Source organism: Gopherus evgoodei, chromosome 11, assembly GCF_007399415.2.
Source record: "Gopherus evgoodei ecotype Sinaloan lineage chromosome 11, rGopEvg1_v1.p, whole genome shotgun sequence".
NCBI classification, from domain to species: Eukaryota; Metazoa; Chordata; order Testudines; family Testudinidae; genus Gopherus; species Gopherus evgoodei.
The window spans coordinates 36252224-36278870 of NC_044332.1; the positions used below are offsets into that span (position 1 = coordinate 36252224).

General features: G+C 41.0%; 1 protein-coding gene across 6 annotated transcripts; it reads left to right on the forward strand.

The window, feature by feature from the left end:
* Positions 1 to 2539: 2539 nt before the first annotated feature.
* Positions 2540 to 25808, forward strand: PRKRA (protein activator of interferon induced protein kinase EIF2AK2). Of its 6 annotated transcripts, none has more exons than XR_004002571.1 (10): positions 2542 to 2656; positions 5802 to 5971; positions 11007 to 11088; positions 11995 to 12073; positions 14140 to 14257; positions 16738 to 16835; positions 18060 to 18234; positions 19861 to 19932; positions 22194 to 22283; positions 25770 to 25808. XR_004002571.1 is itself a non-coding variant. In XM_030579753.1 (9 exons), exons 1-9 carry the CDS (start codon positions 2592 to 2594, stop codon positions 21007 to 21009), a joined length of 984 nt encoding a protein of 327 aa, XP_030435613.1. In that variant the 5' UTR covers positions 2540 to 2591; the 3' UTR covers positions 21010 to 21216. The 6 variants fall into 6 exon arrangements, 4 of the variants coding, with proteins under 4 accessions (XP_030435613.1, XP_030435615.1, XP_030435616.1 ...); XR_004002572.1 differs by lacking the exon at positions 25770 to 25808 and adding an exon at positions 23503 to 24164; XM_030579753.1 differs by lacking the exons at positions 22194 to 22283; positions 25770 to 25808 and adding an exon at positions 20885 to 21216 and having other exon boundaries at positions 2540 to 2656.
* Positions 25809 to 26647: the final 839 nt, after the last annotated feature.

Below are 26647 nucleotides of genomic sequence, written 5' to 3' on the forward strand. Positions count from 1 at the left end.
GTAATAAAAAACCTTGTATCAACTGCAGCTTCCAACTCTCATACCCACATGGCAAAACTTAAAGTCTAGCTGCTTTGTTTAAAGCCTAGTTACATTTTACTTGGAGAAGAGAATCAGTAAGGTCATCATCAACCAGCTTCTACAGCGTATTGTTTTCCAACTTCCTTCTGTTGTGCCATCTAATCCAGTGCAATAAATAATAAATTAACTGTGTAAACTGATACAGAGATGATTGCTCAATCTTGAGTAGTATAATGTCATTATTTGAAAATACATAAGATGATTGCTTTAGAATCAAAAGATTACTAAATTTTGCAGTCATCTTTTTTTGTTGTGATTGCAAAGACAATGATATATTTGCTGTTTAATGTGCCTGTTATCCAGCTGGATCCCAAAGAACTTTACCAATGGGAATTCACCTGAGCAGACCTGCTGAGCTACACAGTTGGAGGCTGGGGCGAGGTTCCTTTCAGTAGTGGTTGAATAATAACTCTGTTAAAGAGCTCAGCCCTGAAGAAATAAACTTCAGATTGTGCGAGCCTTTCTAAATTTTTTCTTTAGTTGATGTGTACATACGACTTTACTCAAAGTGAGCAAAATCTCTGCTTTTCTCACGCTGGGGAGAGACTTTGCTCTGTGTGGTGTGGCCTCACTTCTACTTTTGCTGATGTTTACAGTCTTTTCTGGCTGGCTGGCGCTTTTGGGTCAGGAGGGCTTGGTACACGTGTAATATTTTCTGTATCAAAGGACATTCTTGTGTTTTATTGCCTCTCCCCACATGATTATGTGTGGATTTTGTTCTGTGAGCTTGGGAGGGCAGAGAAGAATTTAGCAGTTTGTTCCTTCATGGATGGTGGTGCGTGTCTGTGGAGCAAGGGAGGAAGGTTGCTGGGGTGTGTCACCATTTGGTAGGAGGGTGTGACATAGTAGGATACAATCCAGGCTAATGAGTAGCTATATCACCCCCTCCCTGTAACCTGGGGTGCCTTTTACAATGCCTTGCTGCTGTAGCCTCAACCTGGACTGCTCACAAACAGTCACCAGCATGTAAGCCGCTCCCAGCTATGTCTGTATGTGTGCTGCAGACAGCCACCCACCCACACTTTGGCTCTTATCAGCCTTAGTTATGCTGCAGGTTGAACCCCACATATCCCTGTCCCAGATTTTTCCCCAGAAACGTATGTCCTGTACTGCACAGTCCCATCCCCCACTTAGACAGTACAACTATCCTGAGTCCATTATTACTTTATGGGAATAATATGCATAAAACTTGTTACCATAAATGGAGTTACCCAGACATTTCAACCTGAGCACATTTGATTAGATATAAAAAGTTTAACAACAACAAAGAGATAGCTTTTAAGTGAGTACAAGAAATGAGCCATAAAAGTAAAAAATGGTTACAAGAAAAATAAACGTAAAATGCTTACTAGTGCCTAATGTAACAAAAAACTTTTTGCTTTGAATCTAATGTATTCTTACCACATGCGTTCCGGAGTCTTACACTGACTAAACTCTTTAGGTCAGGACACCTGCCCTAGAGTATTCAATAGCTGCTGCCTTTGTTTCCTCAGGTACAGTGAACGCAAAGGGCAGGGAAAGAGACAGAGAGGGGTGCCTTCGGGTGTTTGACCCTCCTTTTTATAGTTTCAGTTCCCCTCTTAAACATTTCAAGCTAAGACCCAGGAGATAAAGAGTCTACCAGGAAAAATATTCCCTGATGGTCTTTTCACCTGTTTGAACTTCATCTTCCCTTCCTGTTTGATGACTCTGTTCACTGCTTAAATGCAAATTAAAGCAAGCACACAGTCCTTTGTTTAGGACAGACCAATTTGCTAATATCTGTTTGGACACACTGTGGGGTTTAGAACCTGGGTTAATAACCACATGGTTAGGGGACATCTTAGAAACTTCCCATACAATGTTGCCATACATAGTTCAACGGAACATTACTAAACAGCAAGTTATGGATTTTCAAGTGATAGCTTACAGGGTATATTTTGTATAAAGATTATTACAATAGTGTAGGGGTAAATTAGGGTTGCCAACCCTCCAGGATTAGCCTGGCGTCTCCAAGATTTAAAGATTTATGCCATGTGATGAAATCTCCAGGAATAACATCCAACCAAAATTAGCAGCCCTAGGGTAAACACTGGGGTGTACTCCACCACAGGGGGCACATGGGATTTTGCTAGCCGTTAAGAGTGCTCATATACATGAGCGGGGAGTGGCCTGTGTTGGGGTTGACAGAGAGGGAATATAGGGCTTCCCTCTCTGCCCCATGGCTGTGTTCCTGGGGGGCAGGGGGCAGCATTCCCCTCCCCACCGGGATTCCTGGGGGGGAGGGGCTTGTGCAAAACTCGCCAGGCCAGGCCAGGCCATACAGGGTGCGCTGGGCGAGGGCCGGGCCCATCTCCTCCGGCCGCAGAGCGCGCGCTCCGCGGAGGGCAGGAAGGACTGTCGCCTCCCCGCCAGCGGCAGGAAAGGGGCCTGTGCCGAGCAGGAAAGGCAGGCGGCCCCGCCCCCACAACACGCCCCTAGGGGACGCGCTTCGCTGGGAGGCGGCGGCGGCGGCGGCGGCCGGCCCGGCCATGTCTCAGGAGACCTTCCCGGCCGCGACCCAGCAGAGCCCGGAGGCGCAGGACAAGCCCCGCAGGTCAGGGCGCAGTGGGGCATTGTGGGTAATCAGGGAGCCCTCCCCCGCTCCCCACTCAGCGGAGGTGCGCGAGCGGCCGCGGCCAAGCGCTTCTGCGGGGCTGGGACCGGCCGGGCTCGTGCCCCCGCCCAATTTTCGCTGGGCCCAGCTGCCCTGGTTCGCGGCGGAGCGAGCGGGGAAAACGCTGGTCTCTGTCTGAGGCCGCCGCTCCCCTCTGCCCGCGGATTGCCCAGCGTGAGCCCGGTCAGCCCTAGAGAGCGGCCAGCTGCGTCCCGCCCTTCGGCCTGGTTTTGTCCCGGGCTCTGACCCGGCGCGGGGCCTTTACCCCCGCCTGCTCTGAGCGCAGCCACCGGGGCTGCGAGTGTAGCTGCTGCAGCGGCCGGCGCTCGGCCCGCCCGCCCCCGAGGCCCAGTCCCTTGCCCTCGGAGGCAGAGTGATGCAGTCAGAGGCAGGCTCAATAGCCCTTACCCTCAGCTCTCCGTTGAAAACACCTCTCAGTCATGTCAGTGTAAAGTTAAAGTTAACGCTCTTAGCGGTTGTAAGCAGGACTCAGCATCCCTGAAAAGGAGCCACCTTCATGGTAGAATGTGACAGCTGTTAAACATGGCCCACTTCATGCACCCTGTCCAGTTCAAACCAGAAGTGATGGACTTCTAGGTAGAGCGACAGTAATCGCCCCCCTGGCAAGAAAGATCCTGATCCTCAGAAATATTTAGGTCCCTAACAGCCCATCTTTAAAACAGTGCCATGGTACATTTTGACAAATGCTCAGGAACTTGTTTCATGATACTTCCAGCAGCATAATGTTCTGTCATCCTAGTGGCGTAGCAAAATAAATAATGTAGGAAAGGGGAAAAGAAGTCCAGGTTAAGTTCCAAGCCAGACAAGGACAGTGTTTGTATACCACGATCTTACAAACTCATGTGTTTGACCTTAAGCATGTGAATAGTCCTGCCTAACACACCAGTTCCTGACATAGCTAGGCTTTTGTTGAAGGACAGCTATCCAGATACTGTTAACTTTTGAACCTGATAAGTTTTGAGATGGGTGCAAGCTCAATCGACTATAGACCTGTCACCTTCAGATCCTCAACAATGATTGTTTCTTTGCTGTGGGATAATTATTAGGTGCTTTCGGTATCCAATCACTTGACCATGGTGTAACTGAAGCCACTCCCAGTTGTCTTGGTGATCAGAAGATAGTGTTAATTACTTGTAATATAATGTTATTTTGCAAATATTTTCTTTCCCCTCTTCCTACCTGCTAATAGAACAATTGCCTACAAAAATCTGGCATTTGTTTTCTATCACATTATATAACTAATTCGTTATTGCTGTGTTTAAGACTGATCCTGTATTAAGTGTTTGTTGCCTAATTTGTATTCTGGTTTCATAGCATGCAGCTTCCAGCTGAAAATCACTTTCCCTCCCCTATTAATTGTCAGTGCAGGCTTTCAGCATAAAATAATTTTCTTTCATCATTTAGTAAGATCAGTTTGATTTTTCATAACTTGAATGGACGATGACAAGCTGTCTTGAAGCACAGGTAATGAGAGCCTTTCACAAGGAAGTCAGTGATTTGAATCCAGTGGGGTTCAGTAGTAACCAAAATTCAGAGACCTACGTAAACTAACTGGAGTCCATCTGATTTTTTGTTGATAGGTGTCCCTATTACAAAATGAAACAAAACGACATTCTTGTTGTCAATTTCAGCATATTGAATTGTCACACAGTCTGTGTCTGCTTCTCATTTTAGGCAGCCTCTTTAGAAGAGGGCTGAGATACACAGGATGGCACTTCAAAGAGAATTTTGCACTGTCACTACTGACACTGTTATAGTGCTGTGACTAGTCTCCTGATTTGTCAATCTGGTATTCTTTGTGCACTGAATGTGCTTTACAATGTAGAGCTGATAGTTCTGAATAGTCTGCAAATGCATGTAGGTCCTCCTGATGCAAAAAAATCATACATGTGCTTGGCTTTAAATACTTGTTTCCCGGCCTATTGGGTATTAAGATAGAAAAGTCTTGTAAATCTGAGAAACTGCACGGTTTTTTTGTTTTCAACATATCCCTCTAACTCCATCCCTTCTTTTTGCCAAATCCTGTTGCTTTTTCCTCCACAATGGTTTGTAAATTAACGTTTCTGTCCCCCAAATGCTAAATACAGACATGCCTTAGTGTTGCTTGGCTTGATCATGTTGTGACCTACCTGTTTTTCCTCTAATCACAAAAGTTCTCAAACTGGGGGTCATGATCCCTTAGGGGGTTGCAAGGTTGTTATGTGGGGGCCGCAAGTATATGCCTCCCAGCTAGCTAACAGGTCCGCTGTGAAGTCTGCACTAGTAAGTCTGCTGTGAAAAGTGATATTAACAAACATACAAATATCACTTTAAAAGTGTTAATTAAAAAACACTTTTTATTTTATAAAAGGGATCACACTCAGAGGCTTGCTGTGTGAAAGGGCTTGTAAATACAAAAAGTTTGAGAACCACTGCAATCTTTTCCCTTTCTCTGCTGCAGCTAAAATACTCTTCTTTTCTTGCTGTTCTAGTTTTGATGTGCCCATCTCTACAGCCTCTTATTGGGCATTTTTAAACAAGTTTAAGCTCAGACCTCTGAATAGCTTTTCCACCTACTTACATCTCTGTTCTTGTTTCCTTCTGTGCTGCAATAAACTTCACATATATGAATGGATGCAAGGCCCTACACACTGAGAATTCATTAAACTATTTTTTCCTCATCCAGATTGGGGGGAGAGGATTGGTAATTTTATCCTTTTACAGTAGCTAGAGCTGATTTTAAAAAAAATGGAAATTTGGGAGATATTGGCCTAGTGAATTGGGACTCAGTAAACTTGGGTTCTGTCTTGGTCTACCATGGGACCTTGGACAAATACTTTGCTTCCCTATAATTTGGTCTCCCCATCCCAATGTAACAATGCTTGTCCTTTTTTGTAAAGTGCTTTGAGATCTGTGGATGAAAAGTGCCACAAAAGCCAAGTAGTAAAATTATTTCTTCAGTGTTTCAGTGAAAAAAAATCATAAGATTCAGATTTTTTTAAACCAGCTTTAAATACAGTTTTCCCTTCTAAATTATTCTCGTTTGTAAATTATTCATCGGGAAATCTTATTCTTTTCTTTGTAGCTTGGAGGAAATGATTGTTGCCAAACCAGGGAAAACACCAATTCAGTTGTTACATGAATATGGCACGAAGGCTGGTATCACTCCTGAGTACAAGTTTGAGAAGGCTGAAGGACAAGTACATCTTCCAAGTTTCACCTTTAAAGTCACAGTAGGTGAAATAACGGGCACAGGTCTGTAATGTTGCTACCCTTTGGTATGGTTGTTGGCAGTGGTTTAAGAAAAAAACCTTTACATTATTTCAAATGTATTTTCCAATGAAAACAAAAAAAAGTTATGATTTGACCATTTCATTTTTTAATAGGTTAATATGCTCTGCTTTTGGTCCTTCCAGTACTTGCCAAACTTGAATAGCTTTGCCTAAAAAGCAAGTTTTTAAACTTTGAGTTTCACATGTGACTAAACAGTAAAACAGTGCAGTTTTAGGCTGTTAATTCTGATTTGATATTTTCAGAAAATACAGTAAAAAAGACAAAGATAAATATTACCTTGGCTAGGTAAGAATGTTCACTGGCTGAAGGGAAAATCTCCAAGAGCTGCCTGCTAGCTTGAGGATTCTGGAAAACCTAACCTAAATAGGACTGTTGATTAATCACAGTTAACTCATGCAATTAACTAAAAAAAATTAATCCCAATTAAATAATAGCGATTTATCACAGTTTTAATTGCACTGTTAAACAAGAGACTACCAATTGAAATTTATTAAATATTTTGGATATTTTTCTACATTTTCATGTATATCTTGTATTCTGTGTTGTAACTGAAATCAGAGTGTATATTTTAATTACAAATATTCACACTGTAAAAATAATAAACAGAAGAAATAGTATTTTTCAGTTCACCTTATCCAAGTACTGTAGTACAATCTTTGTCCTGAAAGTGCAACTTTCAAATGTAGATTTTTTTTGTTACATAACTGCACTCAAAAACAAAACAATGTAAAACTTTAGAGGCTACAAGTCCACTCAGTCCTACATCTTGTTCAGCCAATTGCTAAGACACAAGTTTGTTTACATTTACAGGATATAATGTCGCCCTCTTCTTACTTACAGTGTCATGGCACTGTTGTAGTCAGCATTGCAAGGTATTTATGTGCCAGATATGCTAAACATTTGTATGCTCCTTCATGCTTCGGCCACCATCCCAGGACACATGCTTCCATACTGGTGACATGTGTTTAAAAAAAAGAGTGTTAATTAAATTTCCGACTGAACTACTTAGGGGAGAATTGTATGTCCCCTGCTCTGCTTTACCCACATTCTGCCATATATTTCATGTTATAGCAGTCTCAGAGGATGACCCAGCACATGTTGTTCATTTTAAGAATACTTTCACTGCAGATATCACAAAATGCAAAGAAGGTACCAATGTGAGATTTCCAAAGAGAACTACAGCACTCGACCCAAGATTTAAGAATCTGAAGTGCCTTCCAAAATCTGAGAGGGATGAGGTAGGGAGCATGCTTTCAGAAGTCTTAGAAGAGCAACACTCTGATGTGGAAACTACAGAACCTGAACCACGAAAAGGAAAATCAACCTTCTGCAGGTGGCATATATAATGAACATGCATTGGTCCACACTGCTTTGGATGGTTTTCAAGCAGAACCCGTCATCAACATGGACACATGTCCCATGGAATGGTGGTTGAAGCATGCGCATCTGGCATGTAAGTATCTTGCAACACCGGCTACAACAGTGCCATGAGAACACCTGTTCTGACTTTCAGGTGACATTGTAACCAAGAAGTGGGCAGCATTATCTCCTGCAAATGTAAACAAACTTGTTTTTCTGAGCGATGGGCTGAAGAAGTAGGACTGAGTGAACTTGCAGGTTGTAAAATTTTACATTGTTTTATCTTTGAATGCAGTATTTTTGTACATAATTCTATATAAGTTCAATTTTCATGATAAAGAGATTGCATTACAATATGTGTATTAGGTGAATTGAAAATTATTATTTATTTTGTCTTTTTACAGTGCAAACACACAAAAAATATAAAGTGAGCACTGTATGCTCTGTATTCTGTGTTGTAATTGAAAGAAATTTGAAAATGTAGAAAACATCCAAAAATATTTAAATAAGTGGTATTCTGTTGTTTAATTGTACAATTCATTTTTTTAGTTGCTTGACAGCCCTAATTTTAAATTAATCTGTTTGGAATAAACTACATCTATTGTCTTCATGATAGAGCACTAAGTGTAGAATTATTACATGCAAAAATATTACATTAAAAGAACATTATGGTTGTAAAGTCAAGCACTCAAAAGCCAAGGAAATTCCAGAATTAAAGTTGCCCATATCCTTGATTTGTCCCCTTTGTACATAGCCATTATGAAAATTACATGTTCTAGTATATATTTCCATATGATCACTACTTCAGTGAAAGCATAGTTATTCATTATTTATCTGTAGCCTCCTCAGTGTGTGACCCCAGGTCTTAAGTACATACCATTTAAGCCATGCACCAAATAAGAAGTTGTTAGTTTCTTCTTGGGTGTTTCTATCATCCTTTCACCAAGGTAACTGAATGCTTCTTAAACAATGAATTGATCTTCAGAACACTCATGAAATTATGTAGTCATATTATCCTCATTTCACAGATAACAGAACTGAGTCGCAAAAAGTTTAAGGTCAAAATTACAAGAGTGTCCACTAATTTTGGATGCTCAGCTTGAGATGTCTAAGGCCTGATATTTCAGAGCACTTTGCATTTTTGACACTTTGTATATTCAAAGCACAGTCCCTATTGACTTCTGTTGTGAATGCTCAGACTTCTGCAGATCCAGCCCCAGGAATCTCAGATTGGGCACTCAAAAATGAGGAACATGCAATTAGTGGCTCCCTTTGGAAAATTTTAGTTTGTGACTTGCCCAGCAGCCTGAAGGAATTGTGTGAGGCAGGAATAGAATCTAGTTCTCTGGGATGGCATTCAGCATGAATAACCAGGAGAACATCCTCTCTCTTCTTGTAGTCCCTGCCTCATTCACTACACAATTTCCAGGAGGTTGGTGCCACCAGAATGAGAGAGCACCTAGACTATCATCAGAGAGACTGAGTGGACCCCAGTGTGCTCAGCCAGCCAGGGATTGTCTACCCTGTGTGTCCTCAGTCATATGCTCCAGGAGGTGAGGGCAGCCTTCCCTCCCACTTCTCTCTCTCTTTCCTGGAGTGGGTCCTGTAGCTAGGTGCTCTCCACCCACTGCTCACCTCTGGCCCTCCAGAATTAGACATTGGACATCTGCCCCATGAGCCTCCCAAACACCCAGCCTGAGCTGGCTGAATGACATCCAGCTGTATCACCTCCAAACCACCAAGGAAACATCTGTAGGCACTTGTGTTTCATACTATCCACTTCATTGCCCTGTGTCTCCCCCCAGCCCACCTCCCTAACACTAAGTGGTGGGACCTGCTGCTACCTGAGGAGGGGAGGTAACCTCATGGCCCACGAGGGATATCAGTTGGTGACTCCTCCATGAAGGCATAAGCATGTGCATGTAGCTGGGGCACTTCATGAACTCCCTCAACACCTATCCCGTCTGCAGTGAGTGGAAGATCCTGGCACACATCAACGTACAGTGCGTCAGTTTGCAGCCCGTCTCCTGGCTCCTCCAGGACCAGTTACAGAGGTTCTGACTGCACTTTTCCCTCACACCTCCTGATCCTTGCACACCCTATCCGTGGCCCCACAAAGTTGCAAAACCTCCTTATCAACCTCCTGGTGCTGGCAATACTGCCATCCATCATACCAGGAGGAAGAAGCTGGGCAGGGCTCTGCAACTGTGGGGCCTATTTCCAATCCCGTGCGAAGTCATGTCTCCAGGCAGAGTTCCTCTGGGCCAGTGATTCTAAGCCCGGGGTACACAGAGGTCTTCCAGGGGGTACATCAGCTCATCTAGATATTTGCCTAGTTTTACAACAGGCTACATAAAAAGCACTAGCAATTTTTCAGTAATAGTGTGCTGTGACACTTTTGTATTTTGATGTCTGATTTTTGTAAGCAAGTAGTGTTTAAGTGAGGTGACACTTGGGGGTACACAAGACAAAAACTTCTGGAAGGGGTACAGTAGTCTGGAAAGGTTGAGAGCCACTGCTCTGGGCAGTGTCCACTGACTCCTTAGATGCCTTTGAGGAGCAATGGGCACTGTCTGGGTTCTCTGCTCAGTGTCCTCATCCAGTTCCCCGATTTTCACTCTTTGACCTTCACTCCCATCCCTATTTTTTCATTTGTTGTCCCCAGTATTCACTTGGGGCCCAGGTTCACTAGTTTCCCCTGCCGCCGGCTAAGGGGCAGGGACTTTAGCTGAGGGCAGGCTTAGGTCTGCCATCTCCCAGCAATCACAATAGGTACGCACTTTCCAGCTTCTGCTACAAACAGCCTCCATTATTACACAGCCCTGATTCATCCCCCAAGCAGATCTATGCAGTGCACTGAATGAGGCAGCGTTTCTGTTAGGGGAGGGGAGGGGAGGGAAGTGTGACCATGTGCATATGATAATGCACATGCACATGCACATGCACATGATTGCAGAATTAAGGATGCACAAGCTACCTTAAGCTTGGTGTTTCCTGACTTTTGCATACTTGACTTTGCAACCTTAACGTTTAATTATAGTTTCTTGGGATGTCATAGACAAGGGTTTTTTTGTTTTTCTTTTTGAAAAGAGACTTAAGACATTCTATAACATAGAACATAGTTCATCAGCAGGATTCAGACTAAAGTACTTGAGGTAATGCAGCAACTGATAGTAATAATACTGCATGCTGTCATTCTTTGTGGACTACCACTAGGGGGAGATGAAGAACACCGTGCCAGTGGTTTTCAGAGCTACGTATTTGCTGACAGAGGGATACAGAGACTCAGGACTTTTGGGTTCAATTCCAGATTCTGGAGGAGTGTTCTGTTTTGCTTATATAGAATTCTGCTCTTTATGCCCCCACCCTCCCCATGTCTTTCTCTGCTACTATATAACCCACCCTAGATTCCCTCAGCAAAGGCACTATAGAGAAAGTCACCCAAGCCTGCCTTCTGAGGACCCCATCTCAAACCCCAATGTAAGGGCAAGAGGGAGCATGTCAGGGGTGGGGCTGCATCACATAATGCTGTAGAGATTCCAGACAGGGCTGTTACCTGTTATAACAATTTAACACAGTTGTCATTAGTCACATGCTGTCATGCTTTAGGGATATCAGATTGTCTATTTTAATACAGGTGAAGGTCATAGCAAGAAGATTGCAAAACACAGAGCTGCAGAAGCTGCCTTGAATGTTTTAAAAGGAAATGCAAGTACTGGGTGAGTTAGGAGTGGCTGTATTGTACTGCACAAAATGTCACTGCCGATCTAAATATGGCATTAAAAGAAGCTCTGAACACCAAAAAAACCCAAACAAACTATCAGTTCATCAGTTGGAAGACTTCCATTTCTTTTTGAGGAAAGTTTTTTTCTAATTTAACTCTAAAAACTGACACTCTCTCAAACTTTATAATCCGAGAGGTAGCCGTGTTAGTCTGGATCTGTAAAAGCCGCAAAGAGTCCTGTGGCACCTTATTGACTAACAGACGTATTGGAACATGAGCTTTCATGGGTGAATACCCACTGTTATTTTTTCTGTAATCTAGATTCTTATATTTCATTATTTTCCTAGTGAAACTGTCTAAAATGAAATGGGACTAATGTCTTTTTTCAGGAGCTACTTCTGTTGCAAGATGGTGTACTGTGTAACTTGAAGCTGTTAAACATATTCAAATTACATGATTATAGTATAATAATAATTGAAGGCACCTCATATATATTCAGTTTTTACTATTTTTTCTGTATAACTGGTCAATCTGCTGTTTGTGTGATTCCCCATCTCTGCTCCCCACCCCAGCCATGGAGGAGAGAAAGACATGTTTAAAGTAAGTATCCACAAGTTGCCAAGGGACACATTAATATTAGGTGTATCTGGCTCTAAAATTTTAGATCTCAAATAATTATGATATAGTGTTTTCCACATCTGAGAAGATGGAGATTTAGCCTTGGACACTAATCATGCAAAGATTTCAATGGGACTACTCACATGTGTAAAATTAAATGTATGTGTTAGAGTTTTGAGGATGGAGGCCCTAGGTTATTAATGGATTAGTGCCTAATTTATGTCTTCAGCAGTTTTAACTTAAAATTGTCAGTTTAAAAAAAAAAAAAGTTAAACTATTTTAGTCTTTCAGTGCCAGATTCCATAGTTCCAGATTCTCCAAAGCAACCACAAAATCAAACCAATCCTATAGGTACATTACAGGTAAGATGTAACTTTTTTGCATTTTAAGACCATCATTGCAAATAGTTCAGCTGTGTGTTAAATGTTCCTTACAAAAAAATGAATATTGGATAAGCCTGAATTTAAAATCTATTCTGGTTCTTAGACTTGTCAGGCATTATTTACACTAAACTAGCAGCTACTTTTTGAACTCATTTGAACTTTTTTTATTTTTATTTTTTTAAGTTACAGAAGGCAGCATAGACAGCCCAGAGCAAGTAGTACAGGTCAGAAAAGAGCAAGCACTAATTGTGTTCACTGCGGGGAAAGCATGTAGAGAGCCAGCTGTAGTGAGAATATGAAATATGTATGCAACTAACTTTACTATTATAATTATGTTTAGGTCTAGTTAACACTGTCAAAATAAAAACATGCTGTAAACAGGTGTAGACGAACATTTGGCTTCCTGTAAAATTTTCTTTAAAATGTTCACAAAGCTGGTTGAAATTGGAGACCCATAGACAACATATTTATTTTTCATGTGTTCTGATGAATGTAAGGTGTTCTGTATTTCTGAAATTTAGAGTGTTTATGGAAGAAGAGGAACAGATTATGTACAGAAATCTGCGTATTTAAATAATGTTTCATGTGTGCTTTGTTTGACATTTTCATATGAAACATTTAGTATCACAGTTAATACACACATGCATTAAGTGCTAAAGTTTTAACACTATAGGATAAACCCTTGAGGTCTAAACAGAGTGCTGTGCACTCTGCCTCCAATCCAGGGAAGCACTCAGCCACAGATGCCTTGCTGGATTGGGGCTAGACTGCTCAGTACCTTGTGGATTGAGCCCAGACACCCAACCTTGAAGACAGTTTTGTATGTGCTTTAAGCACAAGTAGTCCCATTGACTTTGAAGGGGCTTCATATTAAAGGAAACTGCAGTGTTTTGACCTAAGTTTACTTGCATGGCTCTGAAGAGTCTCATTGTTCACAAATGACTAGTTGTAAGTAAGAATCAAAAACTGAAAGTCTGCTGGACATGAGATTTGGCTGCTGCTTGTTTAATTTTTTTCCAGAGACATATTTAAGGTAGATGGTACAGAAAGCTTAGCTTAAGACACCACTTCCCTTAACAACAGTTTTCATTAAAGAATAAGTCCTTGAAGCCACATTTCATGACCATTGCTTTTAAAAAACTTAAATCTAGTCAAGGTGTTTCTTTCTCTCTTTAAAATATTCCATTTAGGTACCATTCTGCTCTTCAAGAGATATAACATAGAAACTTTAGTTGGAAGGCATGTCTCACTACTAGGTCAAAAAGAAAAAAAATACTGCCAACAAGACTAGGATTGTGTTTTTTCTACTACTATGTTTTTATTTTAATGCTGTGGGTACAGTATTGCTTGATGTGATATGTTCACTGTCACTAGTTTTGTTAATTGATTCTCTGTTTTAAGCAGGCTAACCGTGCCAAATCGGTACTATAATTTGGAGAGTTGTATTAAAAATATGAAGAATTGAATTTAATAGCTCAGAATGATTAAAGGAGGAATTGGCACTTATTCAAAGTTTCAAGTTTCAAGTTTGACTAAACAGCTGAAATTGAAGCTGGTTTTTAAACTTTTCTGAACAGGACCAGGTACCTCTCTCTTACATGGCATTCCAAACCCTGCCAGCCTGAAGAGTGAGGGCTCAGGATCAACACCCTACAAAACCACCCTATGTCCTTTCATTTTTAGATAGGGTTTTAGGCTAACACAGCTCTTTAAAATATAACTTACTAGTGTTTGGAGGGCTTTTATGTGTGCTACTAGTATTTGCAAATACCAGAACAATCTTTTCTGTTTGATCCCATCTCTACTTTGACTTCTGGTAAATGTGTCATTTTAGGTAACTTATATCCTTGTGTTTTCCCACATCAATATATTGTGCTCTTCAAGCTATTACTGAAATATTTTCAGTGTTATGGTGGTAAATGTATTTTTAAAAATGGACCAATGAGTTTTGCTAAGCAAAGATGGTAACTGTTTGAAAGGGTTGTTTAGAGACAGACCAGAGCAGAATTTTTTCTATTAGTCAGGTCTAACACCTGTTTCTTTAGGAACTGGCTGTCCAGAAGGGATGGAGACTTCCTGAATATTCACTTGCGCATGAGTCGGGGCCTCCTCACAAGCGGGAGTTTACAATGACTTGCAGAATAGAAACATTTGTAGAAACTGGTATATATATATTTTTAAATCAACACAAAATGTAGCAAATTTAGAATGTGGTCAGTTTCCATAACAGTCCCTAATTAATTGTGAATGTTCCCCCTCCCACCCTTTTTATTTAAAAACATTAATATTGTACCTTTTTTGGTTCTTTTTTAAAGCAGATTCATGACATTCAAAATGCATCATTGGCACACTTAAAATATTTGCTATTAGCATTTGGACAGTGAGGATACATTTTCAGTTCCCTAACATTAAGGAATAGACCATTTTAAAAAGTGTGCCATTATTTAACTTGAAAATGCTGGAAGTTATGGTGTTAAATTTTAAAATGCAGACTTGCAGTGCCTTTAAATATTAGGATAAGTGATATTCTGCATGACAGTTCTTTCCTATTACCTCAAAATTGGCAAGAGAATGTGCGAATGCATTGCACAGATATCCTAAATAGCATTTGCACATAAGACTTTTAATCAAGCTATTTAAAACATTGCATCTAAAACATTTCTCAATGCAATACAAGTTGTTGAATGATACCTCCACAGTGTACTGAAGTAAAATATTCCATCTGAAGTTAGCAACAGATTATGCAAATACATAGTAGTTTTATTTAAACAAGTATTTGATGAATGACATTCATGCATTGTGTATGTTGGATAACCTGCAAAAATTTTGCATTGGCACTTAACTTCCTTGTAAACTCTAGAGTTATAAGTATAGAATTTGCACAAAAGTGATTCTTGACCAGCCTTTCCAACCTCATGACCAGCATTTGGTTAGCTGCAAATAACCCATCTTCAAATTAGATTGTTTTGGAATTTTTTGGTGGAGGGGAGGACTCCCTGGTTGTACTTAGTGACATTCTGATATAGAATTTAGGCTTTCAGAAGTTATGAAAAGGGATTGGTGAGGAGAAGCAGCAGTTTGAAATACTTAGTGCAAGACACGGTGGACTTGTCTACACTTCCGTGCAGGGTAGATCTAAGATACGCAACTTCAGCTACATGAATAGCGTAGCTGAAGTCAGTATACTTAGATCTACTTACCGCAGTGTCTTCGCTGTGATAAGTCAACAGCTGACTCTCTCCCATCAACTCCACTTGCACTTCTCATTCTGGTGGAGTACTGGAGTCAATGGAAGAGCGCTCAGCAGTCGATTTATTGCATCTATAGTAGACCTGATAAATCGACCCCTGCTGGATCGATCGCTGCTGCTGACCCAGCGGGTAGTGTAGACAAGCCCTAAATCTTCCTCCTCAGAACAGATATTAACCTCCAGCTTTGAAGCTCAGTAGTAATGATAGAGGCAAATAACCATCTGGCCCTAAGTTTTTAAATGCTTAATGTGTTTTCTTACAGCTGAGAAATTGGAAGTTTACTTACTTTTAATGGAGTCTACGGGAGAATCCTGCTCTTTAAATTACTATAAAATACATTCTAAATCCTGTTTCCTTAGTGTACTTCATAAGACTAGATCAGACAAATTCTCTAGGAACCCTGAATACCTGTAACCATCAGTGGTTAACAACACTGCATTTACAGGGAGACTTGCAGGTTGAATTCAAGTCAGGTGGATTGCTCAATGATTTGGGTCACCCATTTAACCCCAAAATAGGTGGCTAATGATTAAAATGTTGCTATCTGATGTCTCTTTGGTGGTCTACATGAAGTGAGTTGATTTTAGTCTAGTTCTTAGTTAACAGGTGTCCTCCATCACAAAACCACTACCATTGCAATTATTAACTAGCACCAATATTGGCAGTCTTAGCAGAAAGAACAGGAGTACTTGTGGCACCTTAAAATTTGTTAGTCTCTAAGGTGCCCCAAGTACTCCTGTTCTTTTTGCGGATACAGACTAACACGGCTGCTACTCTGAAACCAGTCTTAGCAGAGTGTCCCAGGATTAACTGGATTTACAGACTGAAGTGTTCTTTCACTACAGGAGGTGATCCCTTCAGTTTAGAACTGAGTTATTCTGGAAGAACAATGTGAGAACTTGCACAATTTCACATCTTCTGCCTGTTCTGAGTATAAATAGAAGGCTTCAGTTCTTTTAACTGAGTACCTTTCAGTTGTATTACAATTCTTTCAAAAGAAGGAAAATGTGAGTAAGAGTAAGCTGCAAGAGTGTTTGTGTCAAGATATTATTTAAAATGTTTTATAATAATTAATCTATTTGTGGAACCCAAACACATCTAAAGACCAGATTCTGCTTATCTACAGATTGAATAATCAACAAGCTGTAGTAATTCAGGAACTCAGTGTTGCAGCAGTGTGCCCCCAGTACTAGTCCACTAGCAACAGGATTGAAGTCAGTTTATTTCACATAAACCTTCAAACAGCAGTCAGATAGTAACAACTTATTTCTTACTGTTTGTGGTAAATTTGAACCAGCAACCTACAGAGAATTATCAGTCCTCTGAGCCACTGAGTCCACCTCAGTTCATTTTTCTCTTGTTAATACTCTTTGGTTTTGTTTCTTTATGCAGGGACTGGGACATCTAAGAAACTAGCAAAGCGAAATGCTGCTGAAAAATTTCTTGCCAAATTCCACAGTTTCCCTCCAGATAGCATCAATATTTCATTAGTAAGTAATGGACAGAGCAGCATAAGTGCCATAAATCTTGTCAGGCAATTCAATGACAAAACAAAAAATGGTCAGACATTTTCATTATCACAAAGTTTTACACCATGTTCCTATTTCTAGATGGACCCAAAAGCTCTGGGCTATCATCCAAATTTGCATCAGATTATTAGTATGACATTAGTGCAAGAGACTATATAAGGACAGCCACCATTAAAAGTAGGATTTTTCTCTGTGCTATTCTTATTAATTGGCTTCAAATAACCCATCCTCCTATTTAATAAAACAGAGGGAAGGAATGGCACACACAAGAGGGAAGAAAAGAGCTACATTGTTTGTAGATACCCTCATTTGACATTATGACAAAGGATATCAAACAGGGATAATTTTTATTTGACCAGTAACATAAGGGAGTTCTGGGAGCAGGGAATCTGAAAAAGTGGGAGGGGGGAATAAAGTGCAAAAAGTAAAATAAGTGATTAGTGTTTTAGAATCTGTTTGCTTACTACAATTTAATACCTTGACACAGACAACACATGCTGGTGAAATACAAGTATTTGCCCAATTAAGTGATTGGGAAACATTATAAAAATACAAGACAAGATGCTCTGTTAAAGTGTACCTTCTGGGATATATTAGGTTTGTTCGCACTAAATTTGCATGGCATATCTAGGGTATCAAGGAGGCCATCAGTCAGCCACTGCTGGCAGCTGCATATGCTTTGCTTTTGCCAAGCAGCAATACACATCTTTTCATTCAACAGTATTGTCTGCACACTCTCTTGTAACAGGCACTGTGGAGGAAGCAGTCGTGCAAGAGGCATAGAACACAGGCCAGACCAGTTTACAAGGAGTGGAGAACTGAGGTTGGCTGAAAAGAGGGAGAAGGCACCAACTGTGTTTGTGAGGAGAAGGGGAACAAATATAGGGGAAAAAATGAAAAAGAAAGAATGAGAGACGGGGAGAACACAGGCAGAAAGTAAGAGAGTTGTAATCAGGCCAAAGCATAGCATAAGGAATAGGGTAGTGGGCAGCCAGGCACCATTCCATCATTGGGGCAGCTGAACAGAAAAGCTGGGACTCACTGAGACACTATATAAAGGTGCTGTGTGGAAGTTTGCATTTTCTGCGTTTTTGTAGATAAAAGTGAATATTGCATGATTTTTTTTTGTTGCTGAACATCATTTTTATGTAAAAACAAATCTAAACCCTTTTCAAATGTTTTCAGGGAAATGAAGTGGGAAATAATTTAGGATGCACATGGGATGCCTTAAGGAACTCAGAAGAAGAAAAAATTACCTTGCTGAAGAGAAGTCCACTCAGTATTCCTAATACAGACTATGTCCAACTGCTTGGAGAAGTTGCAGAAGAACAAGGTTTTGTTATAACATATTTGAATATAGGTATGACTTTTGGTGTGTTAATATTGTAATACATGAATGATAAGTTCTTCCTCTCTGATCCACACTTAAGCAAAACATGCAGTGATGTTAAAATGGGAGCTCTGCTCATACAGCATAAGGAAAACTTTGCCTCAAGGCTCTAAGCCTGCAATTGATATATGTGGGTGGAGGCTGCACTCACTTGCAGCTCCACTGAAGTCATGGTTTGCCCACATGAGTCTGATTGGAGCCTAAATTGTTATAACTACAGAGGCATCCAAGCCTAGATTTTGCCATTATTTATGGCTAAGGCTATGATGTAGTCATGGGTATTTTTAGTATATAGTCATGGACAGGTCAAAAATTCACAGGACCATTACCTGTCCATGATTTTTACTAAAAATACCTGTGACTAAATCTTAAGGGGGTCACTGCTGGGGGGCGCCAGGACAGCTGCTGGGGCTAGGGGCATCTGGAGGGAGAGCTGCTAGGGAGGAAAGCTAGGGGGCAGTTTCTCCAGGGGGCTGCTACTGGCAGCAACTGCACCAGCTGCCCGGGCACCACTACCTGGGTCTGCCTGGAGAAGCAGCTATTCCGGCTGCTCAGGCACCCCTGCCAGGGGCTGCTCAGGGAAGTGGCTGCAGCGACTGGCTGGGCACTGCCTCCAGCAGCAGCTGCACCGGCAGTCTCTGGGGCCAGCCGCTCCGGCTGCTACTCGGGCAGTCCCTGGGGCTAGCACTCCAGCAGCAACTGGGGTGGCTGGCCCAGGGCCATCTGACCAGCTGGCCCTCGGGCCACATGTTTGGGGGTCAGCCACACTGGCCCTCGTAGAAGTCATGGAGATCGTGGAAAATCACGGAATCCGTGACCTCAGTGACAAACAGTGAGCCATATTTATGGCTATGAACATAAGAGCCAAAGACTTCCACATCCCCACTTACTATGATTTCAGAAGTTTGGTCAATCTAACTGGAATTATAAATTTTCTCTTCCATTCTCTTATTCTGATTCTTATTTCTCTTTTTAAATCTCATGTTCTCCCTTGTGTTACCACCACTTGAGCTGTAACACAACCTTGCAACTAGGAAAAGCAGATACAATCTTGTATGGTAGTTAATACCACTCATTTTTTATTGCATTAAGATGAAAAAAGTACTGTATATGCAGTCTAGACTATACAGACTCTTGGCAATGTACATACTATTCTTAACCCTCCAAATAGAGATGTCCTGATTAATAAGAAATTATGATGGTACAAAAGTGTTAGCTTTGATCTCTAGTAACTAATTTACAAGTATCTAGCACATTCTAAAAGTTAGTTCGACACCTACATAATTGATAATATTTCCAATCATTTTTTCCAGCATTACCACCAAAATAACTATACATGGTGCACAGCAGGAATAGAAAGAGCTGAATGGATCATTCAAGAGTATAATTAACATTCTGTCCTTATCTTTCATACACTTTCCATAAGTGTTTTGGAAATTAATTCTGTGTAATAAGTGACTGAAAGTCACAGTGTGGTTGTATACGTGATTTTAATACCTGTCACTTGGAAAAATTGGGGGGTAACAAGGGAACTTGTGCAGTAACTTATGCAAGGCATAATGTTGAGCTAATCCTTTTTTGCTTATATAATTTCAGAAGAACTGAGCGTGAATGGACAGTACCAATGTCTTGCTGAACTCTCAACCAATCCAGTCACAGTTTGCCATGGTACTGGGATTACTTGGGGCAATGCTCACAATGATGCTGCTCACAATGCATTACAATATTTAAAGATCATGGCTGGAAGAAAATAAACTTGAAATAGAAAAAAAAATCTTCTGATAAAGATTTAACTTAAAAGATATTTCCAACATTTCCATCCATATGGGATGTTTTCCCATATATGTAGTTCAAATTAATTTTGGGCTATTTTTAAGTCACTCCACAAACACCATTTTAATTATGCATTGCTTTGAAATGAGTCAATCATAAGGTTTTCATTTTGGATTGGTTTACTGTATTTAGCTCTCAGTATTGTAAAGCAGCCTGGACATTAAATTACTGCTTACATTCTTACTGAAGCATAAGTGCTCCCTTATGGAAAACCTGTAGGGAGAATTATAAATTTGATACCAAAGTTAGAGAACACAGACATCAAAGATGGTAACTATAGGAAGACCAGTCCTGCAGTGTTCTGAGTACCCCCCCCAAACACCATAGTTTTCAATGTGAGTTAGGGGTTGTCCTTTGCAGAGGCAGCCCTCTGAAGAGCATATTCTGTTGCTGTTTTTGATTATATGCTTTAGTATCATAGAATATCATGGTTGGAAGGGACCTCAGGAGGTCATCTAGTCCAACCCCCTGCTCAAAGCAGGACCAATCCCTAATTAAATCCCCAAATGGCCCCCTCAAGGATTGAGCTCACAACCCTGGGTGTAGAAGGCCAATGCTCAACCACTGAGCTATAAAAGGTGGGCATGCTCTTTTATGAATGTTCCCATTTTATTTTATTTTTTACTGTGTGTGAATGGTGGCCTTTTAAACCCATTATCTGAGATTGGAACTTGAAAGCAATGTAATGGCATCACTGCCCTCTTTTATTAAAGATATCTATAAATGTCATTAGCTGTTAATAAATTAAGGTTAACTCCTGTAACTGGTATTTCTCTTATTTTACTAGTTCAGTCACACATTCCAAGAAGTTGGATACACAGGGTGACCAGGTGTCCAGTTTTCAGTCGGAACACCTGGTTGAAAAGGGACCCTGGCAGCTCCGGTCAGCACCGCCAACTGGACTGTCAGTAGTCCGGTCGGTGCTGCGGAGCAACGGAGCCAAGACAGGCTAGTCCCTACCTGTCCTGGGGCACTGCGGTGTGCCCCAGAAGCGTCCAGCATATCCGGCTCCTGGGGGGGACATGGGGTTCTGTGTGCTGACCCTACCCTGAGCACTGGCTCTGCACTCCCATTGGCCGGGAACCGGCCGATCGGTGCTGGGGGGGGCAGTGCCTGTGGGCGAGAGCAGCATGTCCCAGGGAGAATCCTGTCCCTCCCCCCCCCGAGCCAGACCTGCTGGCCACTTCTGAGGTGCAGTGCGGTGCCCCAGGATAGGCAGGAATCCTGCCTTAGGCCTTCTGCTGCGCCACCGACCAGGAGCTGCCGGAGGTAAGCCCACGTCCCAACCCCAAGCCCCCTCCACCCCAAACACCGCCAGCCCAGAGCCCTCATCCCACCCACACCCCAACCTGCAGCCCTTCCCATATTCTGAATCCCTCTGCTCCTGCCTGGAGCCCCCCACCTCAAACCCCTCATCCAGAGCCCCCTCCTGCACCCCTCATTTCTGGCCCCACCCCAGAGCCCTCACCCAGTTAGAGCCCTCTACAACATACCAACTCCCTGCCCTAGCCCACTGAAAGTGAGTGAGGATGGGGGAGAGCAAGCCACTGAGGAAGGGGGAATGTAGTGAGTGGGGGTGGAGCCTCAGGGAAGAGGCGGGGCTAGGGTGTTCAGTTTTGTGCCAATAAGAAGTCGGCAGCCCTAAGGATACATGTTAACAGTCCTGTATTTGGGGAATGTATTTGTTACACCAATAAATGCAGATGTAACCAGTTGTAACAGTAGAGTGATAGGCAATCAGAATGCCGCTATTCAGTACGAGGGAATATATGCCTTGTTTTTTAGCCATTCAGAAAAGCTATACTTAAAAGCCTAATTTTTATTACATTTTCCTGTTAATGAATAAACTGGTTTTTAATTGAAGCAAATAGCAATCTAATTTGGTTGAAAGATTCCATTTGAAAAATATATACACTTATTTCAGGTACTCTGGCTGGAAATTAATGTTACTGATACAATACACTTTGTAGGCTTATAAAGCAAGGAAACAAGAGTTTGTCAGAGCTTTTCTAATATCTCTGCTGTTATGTATTGCAAGGGTCTCAGAACAGATTGTGATCCTCCATTTGCTGAACATCCCATGTAATAATATTTAGGCAGAAGAGGGTGAGTCTTGTGCCAAGATGTCCTGTGTTACGACGTGACTGTTACACAGCAATCCGTATATTAAAAGCTACAGCTTTATTGTAAGTATTTCAGGGGAGGGAGGTTGCATTGTATTGAGGAGTCTATGCAAGTGAATTGCTTGGTTTGCTCTTCGGCTTCTGGGTGTAGGTTATCTGGAGAGCTCAGCCACCTCCCACCCCTCCTTCCATGTCTCTCAGCTGTGGAATAGGGGTATCTATTGGATTGGTGGGAAGGGAAAACAAGTTGCACCATTAGCTCCCCTCTACTTCTTCCATACTTGCCTCCTCCAGCGAGATCATTAATATTGAAAAGAAAAAGAAAAAAAACAGGAGACCAGTGAGAGAGTATTCTGGTGGCAGTTTTATATGCACTCCCACAAAGACCAGCCTCTCTATTCAGAGGGCAACCACACACAACTGAAAATACTACTAGGTTGAGGTGTTTCCTAGTATAAGTTTTTATAATGATAATAGATTACATTAATAGAGCTGGCACTGGCAAAATTGTGTGAAATGGCCCTAGTAATTTTTCCTCAATACACCTCTACCCCAATATAACGCTGTCCTTGGGAGCCAAAGACTCTTACCACGTTATAGGTGAAACCGCATTATATCGAACTTGCTTTGATCTGCTTGAGTGTGCAGCCCACCCCCCGGGAGCACTGCTTTACTGCGTTATATCCGAATTCATGTTATACCGGGTTGCATTATATCAGGGTAGAGGTGTACTTGCCTTAATTTTGTATGCAGTATCTTGAATGGCCAGATGAGGGCACTGGCTACACAGTATCAGTAACAGACTGTAGCAGCCACATCAAGGGAGAGGATTGAAACAGATTGCTTGTTTGTATTTAAATTCACAAAACATGTAAAGACTTTTTCATTTTAAAAGCAGTTGTGTAAATCTTCATGCCTCTTGTATATGCTTAAAAAAATTATAAAGCAAAATTGTTTCCATCAGATTAGTGTCAGGACAGTAAAAGCCCATCTACACTAAAGAACTAAATCATTTACAGATTGTTACAACTAATCATTTAGCTACCTAGCACCAGATTATTGGCTGCTGGACTAGGGTGACTTAACCATCACAGAAATGGGGAGGGGGAAGGGATAGGAGAGGGAAGGAAGCCAGAGAATGTAGTAGTACCTAAAACACAGATGTATCCGTATTTATTTTTACCAAAGTTTAAACACTCATTTTACTTTTAATCCCAGATTCCAAAAGTGCTGCATGTTCCATGTTTCTCAAGTGCAATTAAGACCCTTTTTCCCCTTTCAGGAACCCCAACATTCAAGTCTTTAAAGGGAGGCAGACCCAGCCTGTATCCAAACTTTCCTTGGTACAATACCTTCCTTTCCAAGGGTCTATCATTCTCCAGTATTCTGTTCCTTTCTGCTCCAAGGCTCCGCTGTAACCTTCTTGGGCTACTTACCAGGCTCCACACATCCAGCTTTAATGAAGCTATCTTTCAAGAAGCAAAAAAATACACACTCCCACTCTAGCTGGGTCTACCTTGTATAAGCCACAGACCCCTCCCATTCCCAGCAGCCTCTGAGAGGATTATGGTTGACTGGATCCAGCTGGACCACCTACAGCTAGCCAGGTTTTGTTTCCTCCATGTGACAGTTCACTCTGTCAAACTACACTAAAATATTTTTTAGCAGCTAGAAACCTCTAAAGGTCAAATGTGACTTACATATACATCTCAATTAAAATTGTGTGTTGTCATATTTGAAAATAAAGGTCTGAAAAGTTACAGGTTTGAAAATGAGATACAACTATTAGCAGTATGGGATTTACAGTAAATATAAATCTATATAAGGGTGTAGAGTTCTAGGTACAGCAGATCCATAGCTGTGTAAGGAATAAATCATTTATGTGTTCAAATTAGGGCTGTCAAGCGATTTAAAAAATTAATCGTGATTGTGTGATTAAAAAATTATTAATCGCACAATTAATCACTGTTAATAATAGAATACCATTTATTTAAATATTTTTGGATGTTTTCTACATCTTCCAATATTTATTTCAATTACAACACAATACAAAATGTACAATGCTCACTTTATTTTTGATTACAAATATTTGCACTGTAAAAAACAAGAAATAGTATTTTTCAATTCACCTAATACAGCTACTGTAGTGCAATCTCTTTATCATGACATAGAATTATGTACAAAAATAAACTGCATTCAAAAACAAAACAAAGTCCACTCAGTCCTATTTCTTGTTCAGTCAATCCTTCAGACAACCAAGTTTGTTTACATTTGCAAGAAATAATGCGGCCCTCTTCTTGTTTTCAATGTCACCTGAAAGTAAGAATGGACATTCACATGGCACTGTTGTAGCCAGATATTTACATGCCAGATGCGCTAAAGATTCATATGTCCCTTTATGTTTCAACCACCAGACGCATCCATGCTGATGACTGGTTCTGCTTGATAACAATAAGTAGTGCAGACTGACATGTTATTTTTCATCATCTGAGTCAGATGCCACCAGCAGAAGGTTGATTTTCTTTTTTGGTGGTTCAGATTCTGTAGTTTCCACATGAAAGTGTTGCTCTTTTAAGACTTCTGAAAGCATGCTCCCTACCTCATCCCTCTCAGATTTTGGAAGGGACTTCAGATTCTTAAATCTTGGGTCGAGTGCTGTAGCTCTCTTTAGAAATCTCACATTGGTACCTTCTTTGCGTTTTGTGAAATCTGCAGTGAAAGTGTTCTTAAAATGAACATGTGCTGGGTCATCATCTGAGACTGCTATAACATGAAATACATGGCAGAATGTGGGTAAAACAGAGCAGGGGACATACAATTCTCCCCCAGTGAGTTCAGTCACTAATTTAATTAACACATTTTTTTAACGAGCATCATCAGCATAGAAGCATGACCTCTAGAATAGTGGTCAAAGCATGAAGGGGCATACCAATGTTTAGCATATCTGGCAAATAAACATCTTGCAATGCCAGCTACAAAACTGCCTGCCATATGAATGCCTGTTCTCACTTTCAGGTGACATTGTAAATAAGCGGGCAGCATTATCTCCCGTAAATGTAAACAAATGAGTTTCTCTTAGAGTGACTGAACAAGAAGTAGGACTTGTAGGTGAATGGATTTGTAGGTGCTAAAGTTTTACATTGTTTTGTTTTTGAGTTCAGTTATGTAACCAAAAAAATCTACATTTGTAACTTACACTTTCACAATATAGGGATTGCACTACAGTACTTAGATGAGATGAAATGAAAAATACTATTTCTTTTGTTTGTCATTTTTACAGTGACAATATTTGTAATAAATAATATAAAGTGAGCACTATATACTGTGTATTCTGCGTTGTAACTGAAATCAATATATTTAAAAATATAGACAAAGATCCAAAAACATTTAATAAATTTCAATTGGTATTCTACTGTTTAACAGTGTGATTAAAACTGCCATTAATCACTATTAATTTTTTTTGAGTTAATCGTGTGAATTAACTGTGAATAATTGACAGCCCTGTCATAGAGACATTAACCCTTAACTATCTGTTTTTTACCTGTAAAGGGTTAACAAATAGTGAACCGGACACCTGACCAGAGGACCAATCAGGAAACAAGATACTTTCAAATCTCGGTGGAGGGAAGCCTTTGTTTGTGTTTTTTGGGTTTTGTTTTGTTCTCTCTGGGTCCTGGAAGGGACTAGACATGCAACCAGGTTTCTTGCTAATCTCCCTGCTACAGTCTCTTATATATTCAGAATAGTGAGTATTTAGTAGAGAAGGCAGTTTGATTGTTTTCTGTATTTGCAAATGTGTAGTTTGCTGGAAGTATTTTAAATTGTATTTTTGCTGGGGGGGAGGCTTCTTTCTAGTGTCTATAAGCTGTAAGACCCTGTAACTTTTACCATCTAAATTGCAGAGATAACTTTTACTTTTTTTCTTTCTTTTTATTAAAAGTTTTGCTTTTTAAGACCTGTTTGATTTTTTCTCCTTGTTGGCTCAAGGGAACTGAGTCTGTACTTAACAGGGAGGGGAGAAGGGTGGAATCCCTTTGTTTTAGATTCATGGAGCTTGAATCTGTCTCTCTCTCCAGGAGCCCAGGGAGGGAACACCTGGAGGGGAAGAGAAGGGGAGGGAAATGGTTTATTCCCCTGTGTTGTAAGACTCAAGGAATTTGGGTCCCCAGGGAAGGTTTTTGGGGGGACCAGAGTGCCCCAAAACACTATATATTTTTGGATGGTGGCAGTGTATCAGATCTAAGCTGGTAATTAAGCTTAGGGGAATTCATGCTGGTACCCCAACTTTTGGACTCTAAGGTTCAGATTGGGGAAAGATACCATGACAAGCCCTAGTTCAAATATCTTGTGACCCAGATCTCAAAGGTATTAAGCTCTTAACTTCCAGTAACTGCAGTGGGAGTTAGGCACCAAAATGCCTTTGAGGA